This window comes from Balaenoptera borealis (genome assembly GCF_965194805.1).
Source record: "Balaenoptera borealis genome assembly, chromosome: 18".
NCBI lineage: Eukaryota > Metazoa > Chordata > Mammalia > Artiodactyla > Balaenopteridae > Balaenoptera > Balaenoptera borealis.
In genome coordinates, this window is record NC_138877.1 from 45,316,062 (window position 1) to 45,336,328 (window position 20,267).

General features: G+C 33.1%; 1 protein-coding gene across 3 annotated transcripts in view; it reads right to left on the reverse strand.

Annotated features, from left to right (window-relative positions):
- DACH1 (dachshund family transcription factor 1) overlaps window positions 1–20,267 on the reverse strand; it is a 412,485-nt gene that overhangs the window by 40,385 nt on the left and 351,833 nt on the right. For all 3 annotated transcript variants that reach the window (XM_082365964.1, XM_082365963.1, XM_082365962.1), the window contains 3 exons: window positions 12,634–12,785; window positions 3,944–4,091; window positions 459–602 (listed from right to left, as the gene is read on the reverse strand). In XM_082365964.1, the coding sequence (XP_082222090.1) occupies window positions 459–602; window positions 3,944–4,091; window positions 12,634–12,785 (444 nt within the window). The remainder of the gene's footprint in view (window positions 1–458; window positions 603–3,943; window positions 4,092–12,633; window positions 12,786–20,267) is intronic.

Here is a 20,267-nt window from a genome sequence, read left to right on the forward strand (position 1 = left end):
TCCCATTGTCCTTTAAAAAAAAAGCAACCTGTTACTTTGGTGCTGAATTAAAATTACATAAATCTTTGTCATCTTTTAAAGGTTGAACAAAGACTATAACCATGAGAACTATCAGAAGATTTAAATGGATAAATAATGCAAAATTGTTCATAAAATGAGATGGGGGGTGGGGAACTTCTCAGATTAATATTTTATTATGTTTCAGTACAGACAGATTTGGTTAAATAGAGAAGCAATGTCAAGTCTCAGATACTGAAGTAACAAAACTGTGGAAGCACCTATGAAATAAAACATTTCCCCCCAACACATATGACTCTTCTTCCCACCCTGCTTTCAAGCAGAGCTTAATGAATCACAAGCCATAGAAATACACAAAACCACAGACACATGTCTAAAATTGCCTTTTGAGTATTCAAAATGAAAGTTAGTTAGCCATGCATAAAGATGCATCCTCTTACCATTTAAGACCCTGAGACTATCTGCTGAAGCTGCCTGTTTTAGTGTTTGTTCAGCTTGCTCACGCCGTTTTGTCTCAAATTCAAGTGCTTCCTGCAATTTTCTCTTTGCCTTCTTCTCCTTCTTTAGCCTCTTTTGAACTATGGCTAGAAAAGAGTATATGTACATTATTATTTTTTTTTAATTTTGCAATGATCAAATTTCCACAAATGGTCTGTGTTTTATGTAATGTGCTTCTTCTTCTTTTTTTTTTTTTTTCCTTGCTGGACTTCATCTGTCTATGCAGAGGAAGTTTAAAAACAGCAACAACAGCAACCCACTTTTACCTAAAATAAATCTCAGTAAAATGTCCAAGGAGGCCAATTTTTATTTAGCCTTGAACTATTACAAGATTGACTCATTGTCATATGTGGAGGCAGATTTAATGGGAAACTAATTTTAATAGATATTTATATTCACTATAAAGGAAGGCTGATTAAGTAAATTTTGTGGCTTAGTCTCTGCCCTGGAATCAGACTAACACAAAGTAGTCTGAATAGTGCAAAACTTTATGACTCCTATCTCTTTATGAAGCATCAATTTTGAGTAGTAAATGGAGCATTTCCCCTATAAATGCTTTACAAAAATGTTGCACCAGCAAAATTTTTAATAACTCTTTCTTGAAATTTTAGAAAATGCAACAAATATTATTGTATATGAGGAGCTAAATAATCTTAATTATTGTTAACACATATAAGCAGATATTTTTGGATGAAGCTATTGCAATTTTCTTAGAGATATTAATAATTTCTTCATAGCAAATATATATGCACTGTAACATATTTCAAGAAAGTTTTACTTTTACTCTGCAGGAATCTGATGAGTATAAAACTTCACTGCTACTTATATAAAAAAGTAGCTTATGATACAAAAAGTTAACTATGATGAATTTTTCTCCTACTGGACAATTTAAATATTTGTATATAACATGTAATCAATAAATAATAACAAATGTTCCTCACAAAATGTGTGTTAACTGTACTTTCATACATACAATAATTGATCATTGTTTTAACTTTTATACTATATATAAAGTAAGCAATCAGCATATGGAAATCATAAAAGTCCTTTCTTTGAAATAATTTGCTCTTGGATAGTTGATAAACATTGTGGATGTGAATGTGACAGAATCAGTATTAGAAAATCCTTCTGGTAGAGTTAGTCACAAGAAGTAATCATTCCAAGTTTATTATATGATTACTTACTACAGATTAAAGAACATTTTTTATTTAGCACAGTATTTACTCAAAATATAAAATAAGGTAATAATGGTTCATGTAAGAGTTTTACTTTCAATTTCTAATTTCCACAAATCCTGTTTTTATAATCATTATTATTAAGATGGCAGACCATTAACTTGTCTAGTTTATTGTTGCTGGTATTATATATTAACAGAAACTGTATTTTATCAAAATGTACACTGAGTACAGTCTTATAAGAAAAACAAAACTGGTTTCAAATAAATGCTAATTTCCTTTATTTAATAGTGTGAAAATCATATGCTTATCTTAACAAAATTACTTGCCTACTCTTTCCCTTTCCAAAGATGATTGTTTATAAGTCCCTTTGAAAAGAAACAGTAATTTCTGAATTATTTATTTGGATTGTGTACTCCCATGGCACTGAAAGCTCAATATCCAGTGCCCTGCCATAGACCGCTCACTGCTTCCTCCTGTGTGACTGAAGCAAATGGGATTGCCATGTTCTCTCTTCAGGGTAATATGCTGCTTCAGTAGACACACTCATAATAAATAATTACTGATAGTTATTACTCTTAATTTGTTGTTCATAATTAATTAAATGGGAGGTGCATGATGTGATCTGTGAAACATTTTGCCCTATACCTCTAGTGGTTAAAGGAATAAAACAGAATGAGGGGGCTTCCCTGGTGGCGCAGTGGTTGAGTCTGCCTGCTAATGCAGGGCACACGGGTTCGAGCCCTGGTCTGGGAGGATCCCACATGCCGTGGAGCGACTGGGCCCGTGAGCCACAACTACTGAGCCTGCGCGTCTGGAGCCTGTGCTCCGCAACAGGGGAGGCCGCGATAGTGAAGAGGCCTGCGCACCGCGATGAAGAGTGGACCCGGCTTGCCGCAACTGGAGAAACCCCTCGCACAGAAGCGAAGACCCAACGCAGCCAAAAATGAATATAAAAATAAATAAAATGCATTGTTTAAAAAAACCAGAATGTAAATCCTCCAACAGTTGTGAACCAACAAAATTCTGAAAGTCTCTCAAGTAACCAAAAGGTTACTTTAGGAACTCAAGGGTCTGCTTTTAAGTCTTCTAAAAAAAAAAAAAAAAAACACTTCTCCAAGTGAGAACAAAATCAAGACATGGCTATCTCATGGAAGATGGTTCCACAGAAAGAACCATGTTCACTTAGAACATATCCTGCTATCAATGTTTATCTTGTTTTGATTACTCTAGTATCTAAATCTATGTGAAATCACATTATTTAGAACAGTGCTATACACCTGGGGTGACAGTTTCCCAAATCAGCCTCATCCCAGGAACCCACTAGCTGTTGCTTCATAGTAACTAATGAAAAACCATTCAAACTATTTTAGGAAGTCCTGCCAGTTTTGAAAGCAAAACAGAAAGAATGATTTTTAAATGACCATGTCAAACATATCAAAGGAGAAAGTGTGGAGTATTTATAAAGGGTACTTATTAAATGAGAAAAAAGGAGCTCCCCCTTCTAGAATACTGAGGAGAACCTTAGACCTGAGACAAAGGGGAAGTGGTTGTAAAGAAAATACTCTTCGATTTCATACATAAAATAAACACACAAATATGAATGACCTTCAAAATTATCTATACATGCACTGTAAAGTGTGTAAAAAGAAGCAGTTCATAGATTGATAATATCATTATTTTTACCCAATAAAAATTCATATCAGTTTCTACTCTGATATGTATTTGACCTTGTTGGATGAAAATGAGGCATTCAGAAAGAAAATTATACAAACACTCAACTTTGGTCATTTGTTCAGATATTCATCAGTCTCCCATTTCAGTTGATAAATATCTTACTAAATCTGCTTCGCTTGAATAATCAGTATTTTCTATTTTAGCTTTATGACTTTAACTCAAGTTTTTCAAAGGGCAATTGTGAATGAATATAAAATTTTTCTTCATGGCTGTCATCTTATCAGAGCACCTTCTTATCTTAAAATTATGAATTTGTTAAATGCTGTAAGCAATAAAAATTATGTGATTAATGATATAATTGATATATTTCAACCCCTCGAGGTATGAACAGAAGAGAAACAATGTACTTTGGAGATTAAGAAGCACAGTAAAGCCCAGGATTCAAATCCTGCTCTAAAATTTAGCTACAAGTAAAAAGAAAAAAGTTACGGTCTCACAGTAAATCACGAAACATAGTATTGTTATGTTGAATATTTGACATAAAGTTTTAGACTTAGTTGGAAGTTTGAAAATACCTCTATTCTTTTGTTCCATCGCCAACTGCTTCTCAAGTGTTTCCCTTAATTCTCTTTCCCTTAAAAAATCCATCTTCAGTTCTGTTTTTTCAAGTTGAACCTGTTTTTCTTGAGCTCTGGCATTATCTATGGCAACTTTCAAGAGCCCCTGTACAAAGAAGGTATTCAGAATTGTAATATTTTGGTATGAAGCACATTTCATTCATTACTTTAAAGTATTTTAAAAGAGAACAACCCACTTATCAAATTCTTTGACTCCTGTTGTGCAGTCACTCTGTACTCACTAGGACAAATACTATAACTAAAGCAAAAAAAATCTAAATTTAAGTAAACTATTTTAGGAAGACAAATATTTTTGGCATGCAGGTTCAACTGCTTCTAATTAGAATATCTAGATTTAAAACTATACGAGGGCAGCACATAAGCGTGTCTAAGAAATAAATACCGTAGAGAACATTAGACTGGAGCTGTTCCACGTGTAATTATCTGACATAGTTTATATAACCCCACGTGATGCTGGCAGTACCCACCTGTGTCTCAGGGCTCATTCTCTACCACTCCCTACTGAGATTATATGTGACACCAGTGGCCTTTCGTTTCTCAAGGCACGGATTTGTTTCTGCACCAGGGACTTGGCTCTTTCTGATCCCCTCCTGAATGCTTTCCCTCCCGAGTTTTGCGTGGCTCATCCTTCATTCATTGCACATTTGTTCCGTCACCACTCAAGAAAGGCCTTCTCTTCCCACCCTATCTGGAACAGCCCTCCAAACTCACCTGCTTATTCCCTCCTTAAAATTCGTCATAGCATTATTATGTAATATTGTCATATATTTATTCATTTAGTGCTTTATGTTGCATCTTCTCCACTGAAATGTAAGCTCTCTGAGGCAGGGACATTTTCTCTCATTGGGTACTACATCCCCAAAACCCAGAGAGTGCCTACCATAGAGTAGCTTTTAAAATTTTGATGAATAGAAATCATAATACTGGTATATTTTTCTTGAGCTACATAGTATGTGTAAGGGATCCAAAACTTAGTGGCTTAATAGTGCATTATTTTTAAAAAGGCAATCAAAATGGCTATAAACAGAGGGTAACTTTTAGGGGACTATTTGTCAGTATATATAATAATTCAAGAGCATACGGTAAAAGCAAACTATATTTATTTATATAACATAAAGTCATATATGTGTAATTTGACGGTATGCTATTTAAAAAAATTAGTAGTATTCTGAGGTTTTTGAAAATGAGATTATGAGAATATGTAAAACATATACAAAGCATTCTGCATGTGTTCTCTTCTAAGATGCTTTAGAAAATTATTAGTAAACTTATTAGCAAAAATTGGAGCTAAAATTTCCATCCTTATCAACTCAGCAATACAAAACGCTGTTTTGAAGAAGACATTTTGCTTTGGTTTGTGAACATCAGCGGCTGAATTTTTCAATTGAAATTAGAAGTGAAATGGAAGTTAGTGCCAATTGTAGATATATTCTAGAATGTGACCCCTTTGCAGGAGACACCACAAGCAGTTTGATTCAGGAATTTCAACTCCAGATTGACTTGTTAGTGCAATAGAAATGTACCTTCATCTCAGTCCACTGATGTAGCATTGTCAGAAGCCATTTTTAGTCTCTTTTCAAACACATATAAATTATTTCATATTTGTTGTTATTGATCCTGAGTTTTTTGGATTAATTCTTGTGATATGAAACAAACCGGAGAATTTCTATGTGGCAGTTCATCCCTCCCTACTCTTTGTTTTTAGCAATAAAACATAGCTGCTAAGAAAACTGCCATCTTAATTCAGTAACATTCCTGTGTATGTTTCTTCTTCATCAGAAACAAACAATTAGTAACAAATAAAAGAGATCATTACATCAAGTGCCCTTTTAGATCACCCCAATTAAAACTTTAGTTTTGCTGTATTTTAATTCTAAGACACCAAATTCTAATTTTCTGCTCCGATTGCTCTTGTTGACTTATCTTTGAAAGATGTACTCTCTGTGCAATGTCTAGAGATTATTTAGCAAGATGCCAATGTTGGCACCACTTAATGTGTTGATTGGTTGTATTATCAGTAGCTGTTTAAAATAAATTACTATTAAACTATTATTGTCCTTGGCTGACAAAACACAATATTTTGGCGTTTTTTAAATATGAAACAATCATTATGAATAAACATGTTGAATAATGTTAAGCTGCAACTCTAATTTGTGTAATTTTATATTAATATTTGTTGTAAAGTATGAAGTTGCTAAGAACATTTACATTTACTGTTTCCTTTTGTTACTGTTGCTGCTAATGTCGCTAATGGTAATATATTACCTATTCCTGCTGATTATGTCTGAAAAATATTAGCTTTTAGGATCCAATACCCTCTAGGGAATATTATAAGCTGTATAAAATTGTTTCATTTTTAGACTTTAAATCAGTGCACATCAGGAGTCCAGTGTGAACAAAAATCTGCACTAGAGTCAAACTGATGCATATGCAAAAAATATGGTATTGCCTGTGACAGCTCTGCTGCAAAAAATACAGAAAACCGATTAAATTTCAGTGCAGCAGGGGGCTGGGAAAAGCAATAGCAAGTAGTGTTCACAACATCTACAAATCTCTGGGACACCATTTTAACCATCAGCGATAATAGTACTTAAAGATTTGTGTAACTTCTGTAAATTTTCCAGGTAGATCATATTCAAAAGGTCACACTAAATGCTGGGTCTCATGTGGTCGTGCAGTATCAAGCAAAATTCTATGATGACAGTAAAATACACAGGGCTCAAAACGTGAATTTGCTTCCAAGGGGAGTTCAGTTCTCAGATGTTTAAGTTGCACCATGACAGTTGCAAAGAAATGCATTTTAAGCTTACTCTATGACACAGCAGTTATTAAAGATAATGGTTGTTTGACCTCAAATTTCTTTTCTATAAGTCAGGCATAATGGTTGTCATAATGCACAAACATTTTTGTTTTCTGAAATGATCTACCATGTAAATTAAATTATTTCCATAATTTTTCAGAGAATGAGTCTATTATATATATAATATACATATATATTTTTTTAAGGACACTGATTAATCTAGCAATATCTCAACTATTTCTATAGCCTAGGAAGTACAAATATCTGTTTGTATAAGGGGACTTTAAGATATACTGATATGAAAGAAACATTTCTTAATTTGCTAGTTAGATCCTAGAGGAAGAAAAGCTTACTTAATCCATATTTGTATTTTGTACAAATTTATTTCAGAATCATATGACACGTAAGGTTCCATGAATGTCACTGAAACTCACGTGCCAAAATTTGTGCTCAATAATTTGCTGCTTCTAATGAGAGTAAATAACCTAGTTGGAGGAGATTTTTAGCCATCACCTATTATAACTAAAACCTTTTAAATATTAGAAAACCAAGGTCCAGAAGGAACAGGTGACTTATCCAAGATCCCCAACTAGTAAGTTGACTAAGCCTGGATCAGAACTCCCCAGCTTATTTAACTTTCTTTTTTTTTTCCTTTTGTTTCTTTCCAGGATGAGAAGGAATAGTGTGCCTTGAAACCAGGAACTTTTATAGACAGAAAAAAAATATGATAGCACAGTATCAACTAACACATTTTCACAGCTCTTGTGACAAAAGATATAGCTATACTTGGTTTAATGCTATGGTTACTGTTCTCCGAAGTTGATTAACAATGAACCCTCCATCAAAAGCACTTCTAGGTATCCTACACTGGATATTGGTGTCTAGAGATCCTACAATGGGTAGAATTTCCTAAGTGATAAGAACCACAGAAGCGAAATGTGTCGTCTGTTATTCATAATAAGCCCCTTGCAACTACACCTGAGTTTCTGTTACTAAGTTGACTTTTGGAAAGCCCCTGAAGGATGGGTGAGGTTCAAAGAGCTTCTGGATTGGTCAGCCTGTGGAGGTACTGGCTGGGTGGCATGTGCAGAGGGCACAGAAGCTCTATGCCTCATCCCACATACCTTGCCCTATGCATCTCTTCTATCTGGCTGCTCTTGAGTTATACTAGACAAGTCACCTGCTCCTTCTTGATCTTGGTTTTCTCATCTTTCATAATAAACTGGGTATTTAGTAAGTAAAACGTCTTCCTAAGTTCTGTGAGCTGCTCTAACAAATTAATTGAACTCATGGCGGGGGTGGTGGGAACCTCCAATCTGTAGCTGGTTGGTCACAAGCACAGTTTATAACCTGGACTTACAATTGACAATGGAAATGGGGGCAGGGAGTGCAGTCTTGTGGGACCGAACTCTTAACCTGTGAGATCTGATGCTATCTCTAGGTAGATAGTGCCAGAATTGAGTTAAATTGTAGGGCACCCAGCTGGGGTTGCAGAATTGCTTGGTGTGGGAAAAACTACCAGACATTTCTTGATCAGAAGTGTCAGAAGTTAAGTAGTGTTGAAGTAGAGTAGAGGAGACTTATACAGGAGTATTTTTCCTGTATAAGGACTCATTAAGATTATTCAGTAAATATTAGTTTTTACTATTTATGTTGTTATTATTATTGTTGTTGTATACAATATCAATTAGTAAATACAATATAGAGTCCAGATTTTTAAGAGGTTAATGCTACTCTCTTCATTATAGTAAACTGGGTTTAAAATACTAGCTATAGTTTACTGTTTTTTTTATATGATCTGTTTTCACAAGTTGGTAATGGGAACAAAGGGGAGAAGATTAATATATTATTATGATTAAAGATAAAAAGATATAATGTAAGACCAATATATCTGATTCTAGTCTACCCATATTTTGAAGCCAGTGTCCTATTTTGTTGCTTACCTTTTTGAAAAGTTTCCTTCTAATTCTCTTATCTGACTCTGTTATAATTAAAAATATGTATTGATGATGCAAATGAAAAATGATTAATTTCTTTGAAATGTATAAAATATAACATTACTGGTCATGACATTGAAATGTAAAGACTGGAATATGTATAATCAAAATATTTTGGTCAAATTATTTTTCACTGTCTTCCCTTAAATATAGAAGTAACGAATACTTCTTAAATACCACAGTTGGATTATGTTTATTTATTAGACCATAGTGAACCAATCTGGGACTGCCATTCATTGCGGTTTTAACATCCCTTTTAGGTCTTCCTTGTTTGTTTAATACCACCACATAGACAAACCATACTGACCCAAACTCCTATCCTATCTCCCCTTATGGCATATATCTTTAGTGCTAACTTCACCCCTAACTAAACTTTATATTTTCTACCTTATTTTACCTTTCTACTTTTTACTTATTTATCTATTCTTATTTTAATATTTGTAAGTCATTTAAAATAATTCTTGTAAATAGGATAAACAGTGTAAATCATTTGTTCCTGGTCCTACGTACAAATAGATCCCAGTTATGCTTTACAGCATGAAAGCTCAGATTGAGTAAGTAGGTAAAATTCTCCTTTCAGTTTGTTCAAATGGTAGTCAATGATCGAAGGTGTCACATCCAGTAAATTGACACTAAAATTCTACTTTCCTCACATATAATCTCACAGGGAGTTCTCCATAGATGTGTTTGATTAAGGAAGCCATGATGAAAGACTACCCACATTGAAAAAAATAAAATAAAATTCCATATAAAATACATTTTTAAAAATCCTAAAAAGCAAAATCTAGAATGAATCCATATCTCTCACTGAAGTGAAATTGCTGTCTTTTACTGAAGATATCTTTATCCTTTATTACTTTTAATTTCTGAAACACTCAAATTTTAAGAAAGAACAGTATAGTTCTAGGAAGTAGCAAAAATCTGGTGCCTAAACATATATAATATATATATATATATATTTTCTATACTACATATATTTTTCTATACTATTGATATATATAAAATATATATTTTCTATACTATATATAGTACATATATATTTTAAAATACTAGTCTACAGTATTTTTCCACAGGGCCTCTTTTAAAGCACTAAAAAATAACATTTATGAAAATTCAATTCTGATAACATGTCATGGAAAGGACATTTGTAGTAATCATTATAAATTTTAAAATTGAAAATTATCAAATTATAGAATATCATGAAATTAACTTATTGAATATTAGAACAATAACTCCTCAAATTATTCTGAAGAGGTGTTTGGTCATTAGTTTTTAAGGAAAAATAGAGTCTATGTGCACTAAATTTAAATATAACCCAATGTCTTGGGTTTAATTACAATAGCAAATATACATAATAAACCTTTAGTTTCAAACATGAAATTGTATGATGTAAAAAATATAAACATTTTTAACTCAATTCTTTTTCATTGTCATTGTGATAAAATACCCTCAAAGGAAATATGGAGCTTTAAACTTACCACGCCAAAAGAGTGTTACCATTTGAAACAGAAAACAGAGAACCCCATTATTTATAATTGAAATTGCAGAGGAAATTGAGGTAGACAGAATGTAATTACCCAAATTAGAATTTGGGCAGCAAACACATTTATACTGTATGCCCCATAAGCCAGGGTCATGACTGTTTAAACATTCTATACCATTCCTAGGATATTACTATAACTCAATATATGTGGCAATAATAAAAGAGCTAGCATCTATGACCTTTTGCAAAATAATGTGAAGCCATTACTGAACATAAATCCAGTATGTGTGCCTAATGTGTGTGTATATATATATATATATACATGTATATATGTATGTATGTATGTATTGTGTGTTTATATTACTGTGCATGGAACTCAATAAGATTTTTCATCTTTATTTTACCTTATGTACACATATGTGCATGCACATATACATGTATATAGGTATTAAATCCATACATATAAATATATAATAGCTACATCTAAATACATACTTATATATATGTAAGACTGAAGTGAACAAGCATAATTTATTTTAAATGAAGTATTCTTATTGTAGGTGTTCTAACTTTATCAGACACAGTTTCCTATGATTTGGGACTAGAAATAAATAACTTAGTTTGCCTTGATGATCATCCTATCATCAACTCTTCCTAAAATATACCCTCTCAAGGCTGGTTGGAACGTTAGAGAGTATATTAAATCTAGAGATACTTTCAATAAAATAAATTATTTGTCTAAAATTTGTACGTTTTAAAACTGAAGTTTTTTTTTTTTTTTTCTTTAAAGAAATAATTCCAATTTGAGGTGATGCAGATATTTCCAGGCTGGGTATTACTGGCCAGGGGTGGGTGGAAAAACACTCCCAAACTGACAGAATTTGACTTAGTGATGTGGTTTTCACACACAATGCAAAGGTCCCTGTGTAAACCCACTCTTCAGATGAGCAAGCTGGTCTACACTGGTGAATGTTTACACAGAAATATTTCTCTGCTGAAATTGAAATTAAATTACCACTTTCCTGGTTAAAGAGGTTTTAGTTAGTGAAGATACAGACACCTAAATGGAGAAATGTAAGTTAAATGCTTAGCTTCTATGGGGCTATATACATAAGAAAATAAATTGTTCCCTTACTTCTCAGAGTGTCCATTTTAAAATGTTGAGGGATATTTTATGCAAGCATTTAATTTGACAAAGGGGAAATTCATTAAAAACTCTACCTTGGAAAACAATAATATGGGCCAAATTTTGAAAAAAATAAGTTTTATGTTTATTCTAAAATATATTCAATTATTTAGCCTTGATTACATTTAGGCTAGATTGATGATTTATTTCAATTACTGAGATATAAAACCTTAAAGTTGAATACAGTTCTGGAGACTCTAATTACGTTAGTATTAAAAATGCCATATTAATAGATGAGAAGATATGTTACATTAAAGGCCTTCTGTTATGTCCTTGGAGGGGTAAATAAAATTAATTACATTTCTACTGGGAGAAAGTTTAATATGGTAGGAAATGTGTACAGAAAAATATCACTAAGGATCGAGTGCTTGAGCAAAGATTAAAAAAAAAAAAAGTTACCAGCACAGTATCTGTAAGCGTATGCTTAATACTAGCTGTTCCAAGTGTGTTGAAGTAGATGGCAAAAATCTCCATCTGGGGTCCACATGACCACTTCATGTGTGGGCAAGAAAATTATGCTTTCTTTTATCCCAAACACTCCTATTATTTTGGCTCCATGCTCTATGTTATTGCTAACTGTAAGTATTTTTGATTCATAATGTATTGTACGTAAAATATACATCCTGAAGACTACATAGGAAATCCGTGGAAAGTTTTGTATGGCTTTTTGAAGTCTATTCTTTGAAGAAACCCTATTAACTGAAATAAACTTATTTATGAAAGAAGGGATTTTTTTGGATTCTTTTACTTTAGACATATTTGAATGACTAAACATATCATTTCCTCACCGAAAGGCCAGCAGTTTAAAAATAGCTAAATATTTATTAGCACTGGTATACTGTCATTTAGTACATCAGACAAACTTAAACAGTTAGATTCCTCCCATTAGTTGGCAATAAGGAAGGCATTGAGGCAGAATAATTTTTAAAAGGCCTAGGTCATTTGCATCTAAGTTTTCATTAAGGTGTGGTATACATATTTGAGTATTTCTAACCAATTTGATTTGTGTAGTAAGTTTAAAATCTTAAATTGCTAGAGAAATTTCAATACCATGGTTCAGTCAGTCTCAAGAATGGATTAAGCTGGAATAGTATGAATTTGGGAAAAATAGACAATTGAGCCTTCCACCTTCCTTTCTCCCAGACTGTGAAAAAGTCCTACCTGTATGTTAGTCAGAAGGGTCTCTATGGAAGACAATCCATCAGGAAACAGAAAAGGAGATGGAAATCCTGGAGGTAGTGGTTGCCCATGCCCAGTTAGAGAAAGTTTGTCAAGGCTGTCTCTCGCAGTTGGTGTGGAAAGCGGGGTCTCATCTGTATGTGATTGAAACAAAAATATAGAACAAGTTACGCTTGTCTGTTTTTATTAGACCTCCGTAATGGCTTCCCTAGTGGTTTCCAGAACATTTATTGCAAATTGGTTCCTGCTATCAGGAGAAAAGGCTTTCTGCTGAATTTTCTTTAATGAAAAAGCTGTGGAGATACAACAAGATAACATTAATGAGTAACTTTATAAGCCTCTTAAATGCAGTCTCTAATGAGACTGAGTTTACAGTGCCATAGAATCTTTTTAAAACAAATATTATCTCATATATAGTTGTGATAATATATTCAGGCTGACTTTATGGGCACCTTCCCAATTATCTCATTTTAGTTTGTTCTGTTTGGATTGACAATAGGGTATTTCTAGAGCTTCATATAGGAGAAATGCTATGTATATTAGTGTCTCTTTCTCAATTAACCCTTCCTATATATCAATGATTTGTTCAAATATATTCTTAAGGAATCTACAAGTGAATATACAATTAAAACCTTTAATTCCACGACTAAAATAAAAACTGGAATCAAATATATTCTTTCTCAATTATAATTAAATTGTTCAATATCATGAAAACTAAAGATCTAATTCTTTTGGCCCTTAATACCTCTCACCTCATATTGAAAAACTAGTTTTTTAAACATGAAAAAGGGGTCTAAAGAAAGGGTAATAATATACAACTCTCAAAACAACATTTCAAAAATCAAATATAAAACCCTCTAAGATAAATTGACCTTTACTTTGTTTATTGAACATTCTCCAACATTGTAAGCAACTTAGAGTAATGCCCAGATACAAATTCTTTTTACTCTCACGGTGAAATCTTCTTATTCATTCTTTATTATTTAAACATTTTTAAATAGATAGATTGTTATGGTTTATTTTAGTCTATTATATCACAGAGAAAATTTTATTCAGGGCGGGATTCTCAATTTTGTAAATATTTTCATATTTCACCCCAGGAAAATTAATCAGAGCAATATATTTGCACAGTCCTGATAATATCTCTTAATTTTGCAAGTGGCTAAAAACTTCAGCACACTTGCCTTTATGCTTATGATTTGATTCCACTGTTCTTCTGAATCATTTCTTTATTTTTCATTACAACACCTAACCACACAACATCTTTTCCAATTACCTCTCTCTGGGGCAGAAATATTCTGGAAGTCGCCGCACTTCTCTGTCTCTGACTAATGTCAGGACAAGTTAAATTCGTCTCCCTCACCTTTCCACATTTCTCGTTAATGAACCAAAAGGGAAGAAAGGTTGGGGAGGGGAGTGACGGACACAAGGCCTTCTGTTAACTACACTGCTCTCATACACACTCACTCATTCCTTAGCAGTTTCTCCTTCCACTCCCTCCTCTGTTAACTTACTGACAGATGATCTGAGGCAGCAGGTACTAGAAGAAGAAACAGAGCTAGCAGCCTGCGTAGGACTCATTGTGTTCTTTTTTTTTTTTTTTAATCATTCTTGTCACCAGGGTTAAAGAAAGCCCGCAGTGCAGGGGTAGGGCTACTATGTGGCTAATATGATCAAGGTGATCTTGGACACCATTTACCTAGCTGTCATAAATTACTCCTCCAGACCAAGGCTGCTAGCGCTTTCTCATAATAGCTCTGCAAAGGCGCTTGTTAAACATCTATGTGCATGTGAAATTGTTTAAGAATAAAGAGCTATATTTTTTGATCAGCATCACCTTAGCTGTCACATGCTAAAGAAAATGTGGCTTAATAGATCATGGGGATAATAATTGCTTGTCTCTTGAAGAAAGGCATAGAACCAGACGACCACCTGAGTTTGCTTTCAGCATTAGAGTCTATGACTCCACAATTCTTAAAGGTTGTCCAAGCAAAAAGCATCAGATGTATGTATACACACACACACACACATTTGATTATAAGTTCCATAATTCCCATGACTATTTGACTTAACTTCAATACATTTATGCTTGACTACGTTTGGCTGTTGTGTGAGTTAATCCATTAATCACTCATGATATATACATTTATATATGTATTTACTTAATATTACCAATATCTACTTAAACAATGTACTAGAAACTGGAGAAGTGATGTTAAAAAATACAATTTGCAAGTCTTAAGAGCTCATCTAGACCCTAGTGACAGATTCCAGTTGCAAAGTAGCTAATTCTTATAGTTAGTAAAACATTTTGTCTTCCATCATTATTCTGTTAGCTACTCCAATTTTTTCCCAATGTAGGATTAAAATTGTTCCTTGTTTATGTGTAGGTATATGTGGGGTGTGTGTGTGAATGTCATTTTTTTTTTTTTTTTCTGCAGTTGCTTCAGTGGAATGCTCATCTTGGTCCTTACGGCTTCAGGTAAGTGTGAACAGACTATCATGTAGTATGGTATTATGTGATTAGATTCATTTATTTATCATTTTATATGGTTGAGATACTGCATAAAGCCACTTTAACTCAATCAAATTTAGGGCAAAATGACAGCTATAAAGGAATGAAAAGAGTGATTCTTAAGATCAATAAACATATTTGAAAAGAAGACAAATAAATTAATCAAAGATCGAACAAAACAAAAATATTCCTTTGGGCTTCAAGACCCTACTGTCTGAGAAAAAGTTGTCATCTTGTGGCAATTAACATCATAGAAAGTCTCAGTCTTCCTACAAAGATAGTAAAATTGGGAACACAGTTATTCCTTTTGAAATAAAAGTGACCTTTGATATCCTAAATGTTTTAAGAAGATTAAAGCAAAAGTTTGAGAAGCCAGACAACGTGGAAGAGTGTTTTGACATCACATAATCTCCACTGACTTCAAACAATGAATGATGATGCACAAATTCACAAAACACCTATTGCAGTTTGATATATCTGTACATTTTTTAAAGTTTCATCTTTAAAAGAAAGTTAGCTAGTCAGATGCTATTCTCTTTGAATTATTATGGCATTTGACAATGTAATCTCTGTTTTTTTTTCTTTGATACTACGCTTTTAAATAATTTTAAATTTATGGAGAAGTTGCAAGAATTGAACAAAGAATCCCTATATACTTCTGTAGTGTATTGAATGGTAGCCCCCCGGCCCCCACTATAAGTCCATGCCCAATCTCTGGATCCCAGTAATTCTAGCTTATTTGGAAAGAGGGTTTTTACAGGTGTGATTAACTTAAGAATCTTGAGATGAGATCATCCTGATGTAGGATAGGCCCTAAATCCAATGACAAGTGTCCTTATAAGAGAAAGGCAGAGGGAAATTTGAGAGAGACAGAAGAGGGCCACAGAGAAGAGGAGGAGGCAAAGTGGAGATGGAGACAAAGATTGGAATTTTGGGGCCATAGTCAAGGAATGCTGACAACCACCAGAAGCTAGAAGAGGTAAAGAACAGATTCTCCTTTTTAGCCACTTGGAGGGAGCTCATCATGCTGATACCTTGATTTTAGACCCCTGGTCTCCAGAACTGTGAGAAAATAAATGTCTATTGTTTTATTGTGGTAATTTAAAATGAATTTCTATTGTTCTATTGTGGTAATTTATTAAACCAACCCTCGGAAACGAATTTAACTCCTTCCTCAAATTCAACAATTGTTTACATTTTGCCATATTTGGTCTTTAATTATTTCTCTGTCTCTCTCCGTCTCTTGCTCTGTGCATGTGTATGTATGTCTGAACCATCTTCCCTCTTTAATCTTTAAGACTTCACTGTGTATTTCATAAGTACAAGGGCATACTTTTTCATAATCACGGTATAAAGTCAGAAAGAATAACATACATAGAATACTATTGTTCAACCAAGAGTCCGTATTCCAATTCCATTACCTGAGATGTTTTACTATAAAGACTTAATTAATAAATAAGTATTTTAGTTTACTTGACAAGTACTTGGGAAGTATTTTCTCTGAGCAGGTGGCAGGCATATAGTAGCCTACAGGATGGCCTCTGATGATTCCTCCCTGCTGTTATTCACATTCCATATAGAACCTTCCCCTTAGTCTGAGTTAGACCTAACAAACAGAATAAAGCAAATGTGATGGGATGTCACCTCCAGGATTCAGTTGTAAAAAGTCTGTTTCCATCTCTCTCTCTCCCTTTCCTTATATTTCCTGCCATGGAGGAACCAGCTGTAATGTCATGAGACAGCCCTGCTCAGGGACACAGGACAAGAGACAGAGGGCTGCCAAAAACCACATGAGTTGGCTTGAAAGTAGATTCTCCTTGCCCAGTCAATCCTTTAGATGAGGCTGCAGCCCCGCTGACGGCATAACTGCAAACTCTTGAGACCTTAAACCAGAGCCATCCAGTTAAGTTGTACCCAGATTCTTGATTCACAGAAATCATGAGATTTTAAATGTATGATGGTTTAAGCCACTAAGTTTTGGTGCAATTTGTTCCACAGCTATAGATAACTAAAACTGTGCACACTATTTTCTGAATACGTTGGGATGTATAATGAAAATAATTCAGTGTTCAGTTAGTAACAGCTACTTTGGACATGGGACAGCTTCTTCAGGCTTCAATGTCCTCAATTTAAAAAACCTAGCAGGTTGAATGAGACAAACTCTAGTATCACTCAAATCTAAAATTACACATTCTCTATTACTCCTTATAAGAAATCATAAAAATTAGTTAAGTGGAAATTTCACTTATATTGATTGGAGGGTGATAATGCATCAATTTGGAGTCTGAATTTCAATATCTTAATTACAAATTCCAAAGAGTTATGGATATCTAGATAACATCTGAAAAAGAATGAGTCACACAAACGTGAAATTTCAGAGAAAGCTATTGATTATACTTAGGTTTACAAACTCTATTTTATAACGAGTCAAATTATCTTGCTTCATTTTATCAAATTAGACAATTTGATAAATTCTGATAAAATTTGAAAAATTTATAAGACAGTCACTCACAACACTGTGGATTGATGCAATGATGGGACATCTTCCTAGGAATAAAGTAAGCACTTTTGAAAGCTGCATTAACGAGGGCATAATCTTTTTAAGTACTCCACATCCATAGGGGTCAGTAGTTATGCCAGTCCTCTAAAGAGTTCTTGTTGTTTTTAAAGTCCTAAGAAAGAGTGGTTATTAACTTTAAAGTATTCTTGTATTTTAATTTAGTTCTAGGGAACTACAGTGATTTTCTAAAGGAAAATAGAACAGCACATATTATAAACTAACAAATGATTTCATCTTTTGACCAGAATAAGCTACTGATTAACATCTTAATAATTATAACAAATATAATTATGACAATTATAACAACACATAATCAATTAACATCAATTAGAACATAAAGGACAATACAAAGAGAAATTAAAAAAAGAAGAAAATATTTTAAAACTCCAAAATCAATAAAGTAAGAAAAAATGATATTTCATTCTTCTCATCATTTCATCTCATGATTCTACTCATATTTTAAGTCACTTATCAATAAATGACTATCACTAAGATTGATGCCGCTGTAAGACAGGCTTTTTTCTATCCAATCTTATCACACATAACAATTTAGCAGGATATCCTAAGGAACAATGTTGTTTGAAAAAGTAATGAGCCTCTACTTTTAAAATGTTTTCTTTCCTGTTAATAAAATCTAACTCAGTTGTTATTTTCATAACTAATCCCTTTGGGTTTGAATTATATATTCGCTTTCAAGTTTGTGTGTGTGTGTGTGTGTGTGTGTGTGTGTGTGTCTTTGTCTCTGATATCTTTTATTATATCATAAGGTCCAAGTAGAAAAATACTCACTTTTAGAAAACCATACATTCCAAGGGAATTCACATTTATTCATATTAATGTGAAGTAGATAGCAGCAGTATTAAAATGGAAAAATTTCCATATTTAATGTTTACAAGGGATCTGAAAGTTTGCATGAAAATGTTATATTTCTATACTGGTAAAGTAAAAAAAAATGTTGACAAAAATTCTGGAGAATATGGTACTGTTTACAGAGAAGTGAATAGTTATTTATAGAAATAAAAATTTTTCTTGGTCATTTTGATAAATTCCCATCACAATTGTATATGAAGTTAAGTTTACTGGTGTTTTTGGAAACTCATCAGCCACATTGTTCAACTGGAGTAGAGGCATGAATAATTAAAAAAATTAAGTATTGGTGTTTAAAAAAATTTTGAAACTTATATTCAAACATAAAACACAGTCATTTAAATTGAGCTCAATCACACCTCAATCATGGTTCGTTCCTACTAGAGGCACTCTGGATTTAATTTGACAATAGGAACTAATCATTCTGATGCCACAATGTAATCTTAAATCAAAAACTGGTCACAAACTTTCATGTATCTATTCTAATTCTTATAAGATATCAAGGAATATCATAAAATAAGTCCTATCTCATATTTTAAATTTTAAGCCCACTTTCCAAATTCTGGATTTAAAATTACTCCATTTTTTTACATAAAATGGTTACCATAATGTGATACAGTTACAGTAAAATGAAAAGTAACCCAGGCTAGATTCAGAAGGTGTGAGTTTAAGTCCTGGTTCTACCAAGTATTAGCAAATAATTGAGCAAAGAATCCATCTCTTATGTTCTATGAGACTCATTTGGTCTATTTATTAAAACGATGACCACAGACTGAAAGGACTATAGTTCAAATCCAATTAGATTATGTATATGAAAGTGCTTTGTGAAATATAAAATGCTAATAAATATAAAGTATCAATAATTAAGAAATAACTAAATTTATTAGAATTTTCCTATTGTAAACTTGGCTTCAGTGTGCCATGGAGGGAATCCTAATATTGTACCATGAGCCATAAGCCTGTGGTTTCTATATTATTTCTCTCTAATGAGCCTTGTGATGATGAAATATCATGTTGATAATAAAATTACTACTGTATATTATTATAGTTGCCGTATATAAACTAAACCTGAGTTAGTTCAGTGAACAGTTAAAATTGACTATGATAGAAATAACTTGAGAAAGGGCCAAAGAGGATAAACTAGTTTACTGATCTCTCTTCAGGTAGCAGGTCCTAAAGAAAATGGGTAAATTGACTTACACAAAAAGAAAATAGTAAAGATTTTGGAGAAATAGACTGAAAAGCATAAAAACACTTAATTGCTTGGATATACTGGAAGCAGTATTAGAACTCTGGATTTCAAGTTTGGGTAAACAAAGGAGAAGATTTAATACTCAAAGGAGATCATTGTTAAGTGCATGTTTGGCAGGATGATGGAGGTGTGCTAAGAAATACACCAAGCTCACAGTTCTGCCTGATTTAATGCATAAAGTATTTATTACACACATGTGCAACTATCGTGGTTTGTTTACTGTTGAGAAGCTGACAAAAGTTTGGGACCACTACTTAAGGGAAGAAAAAGAACATATATCTCAGCTCCCTAACATATGGTAAGAACTGATTGATATCTGTTGAAAGAATATGTGAATGAGATGAGATGAGGCAGAAGCTGAAATGAGAAGGATATAGACTCTGCTTACTACACCCAGGAGAGTAAAACTAAAAATACTTTCT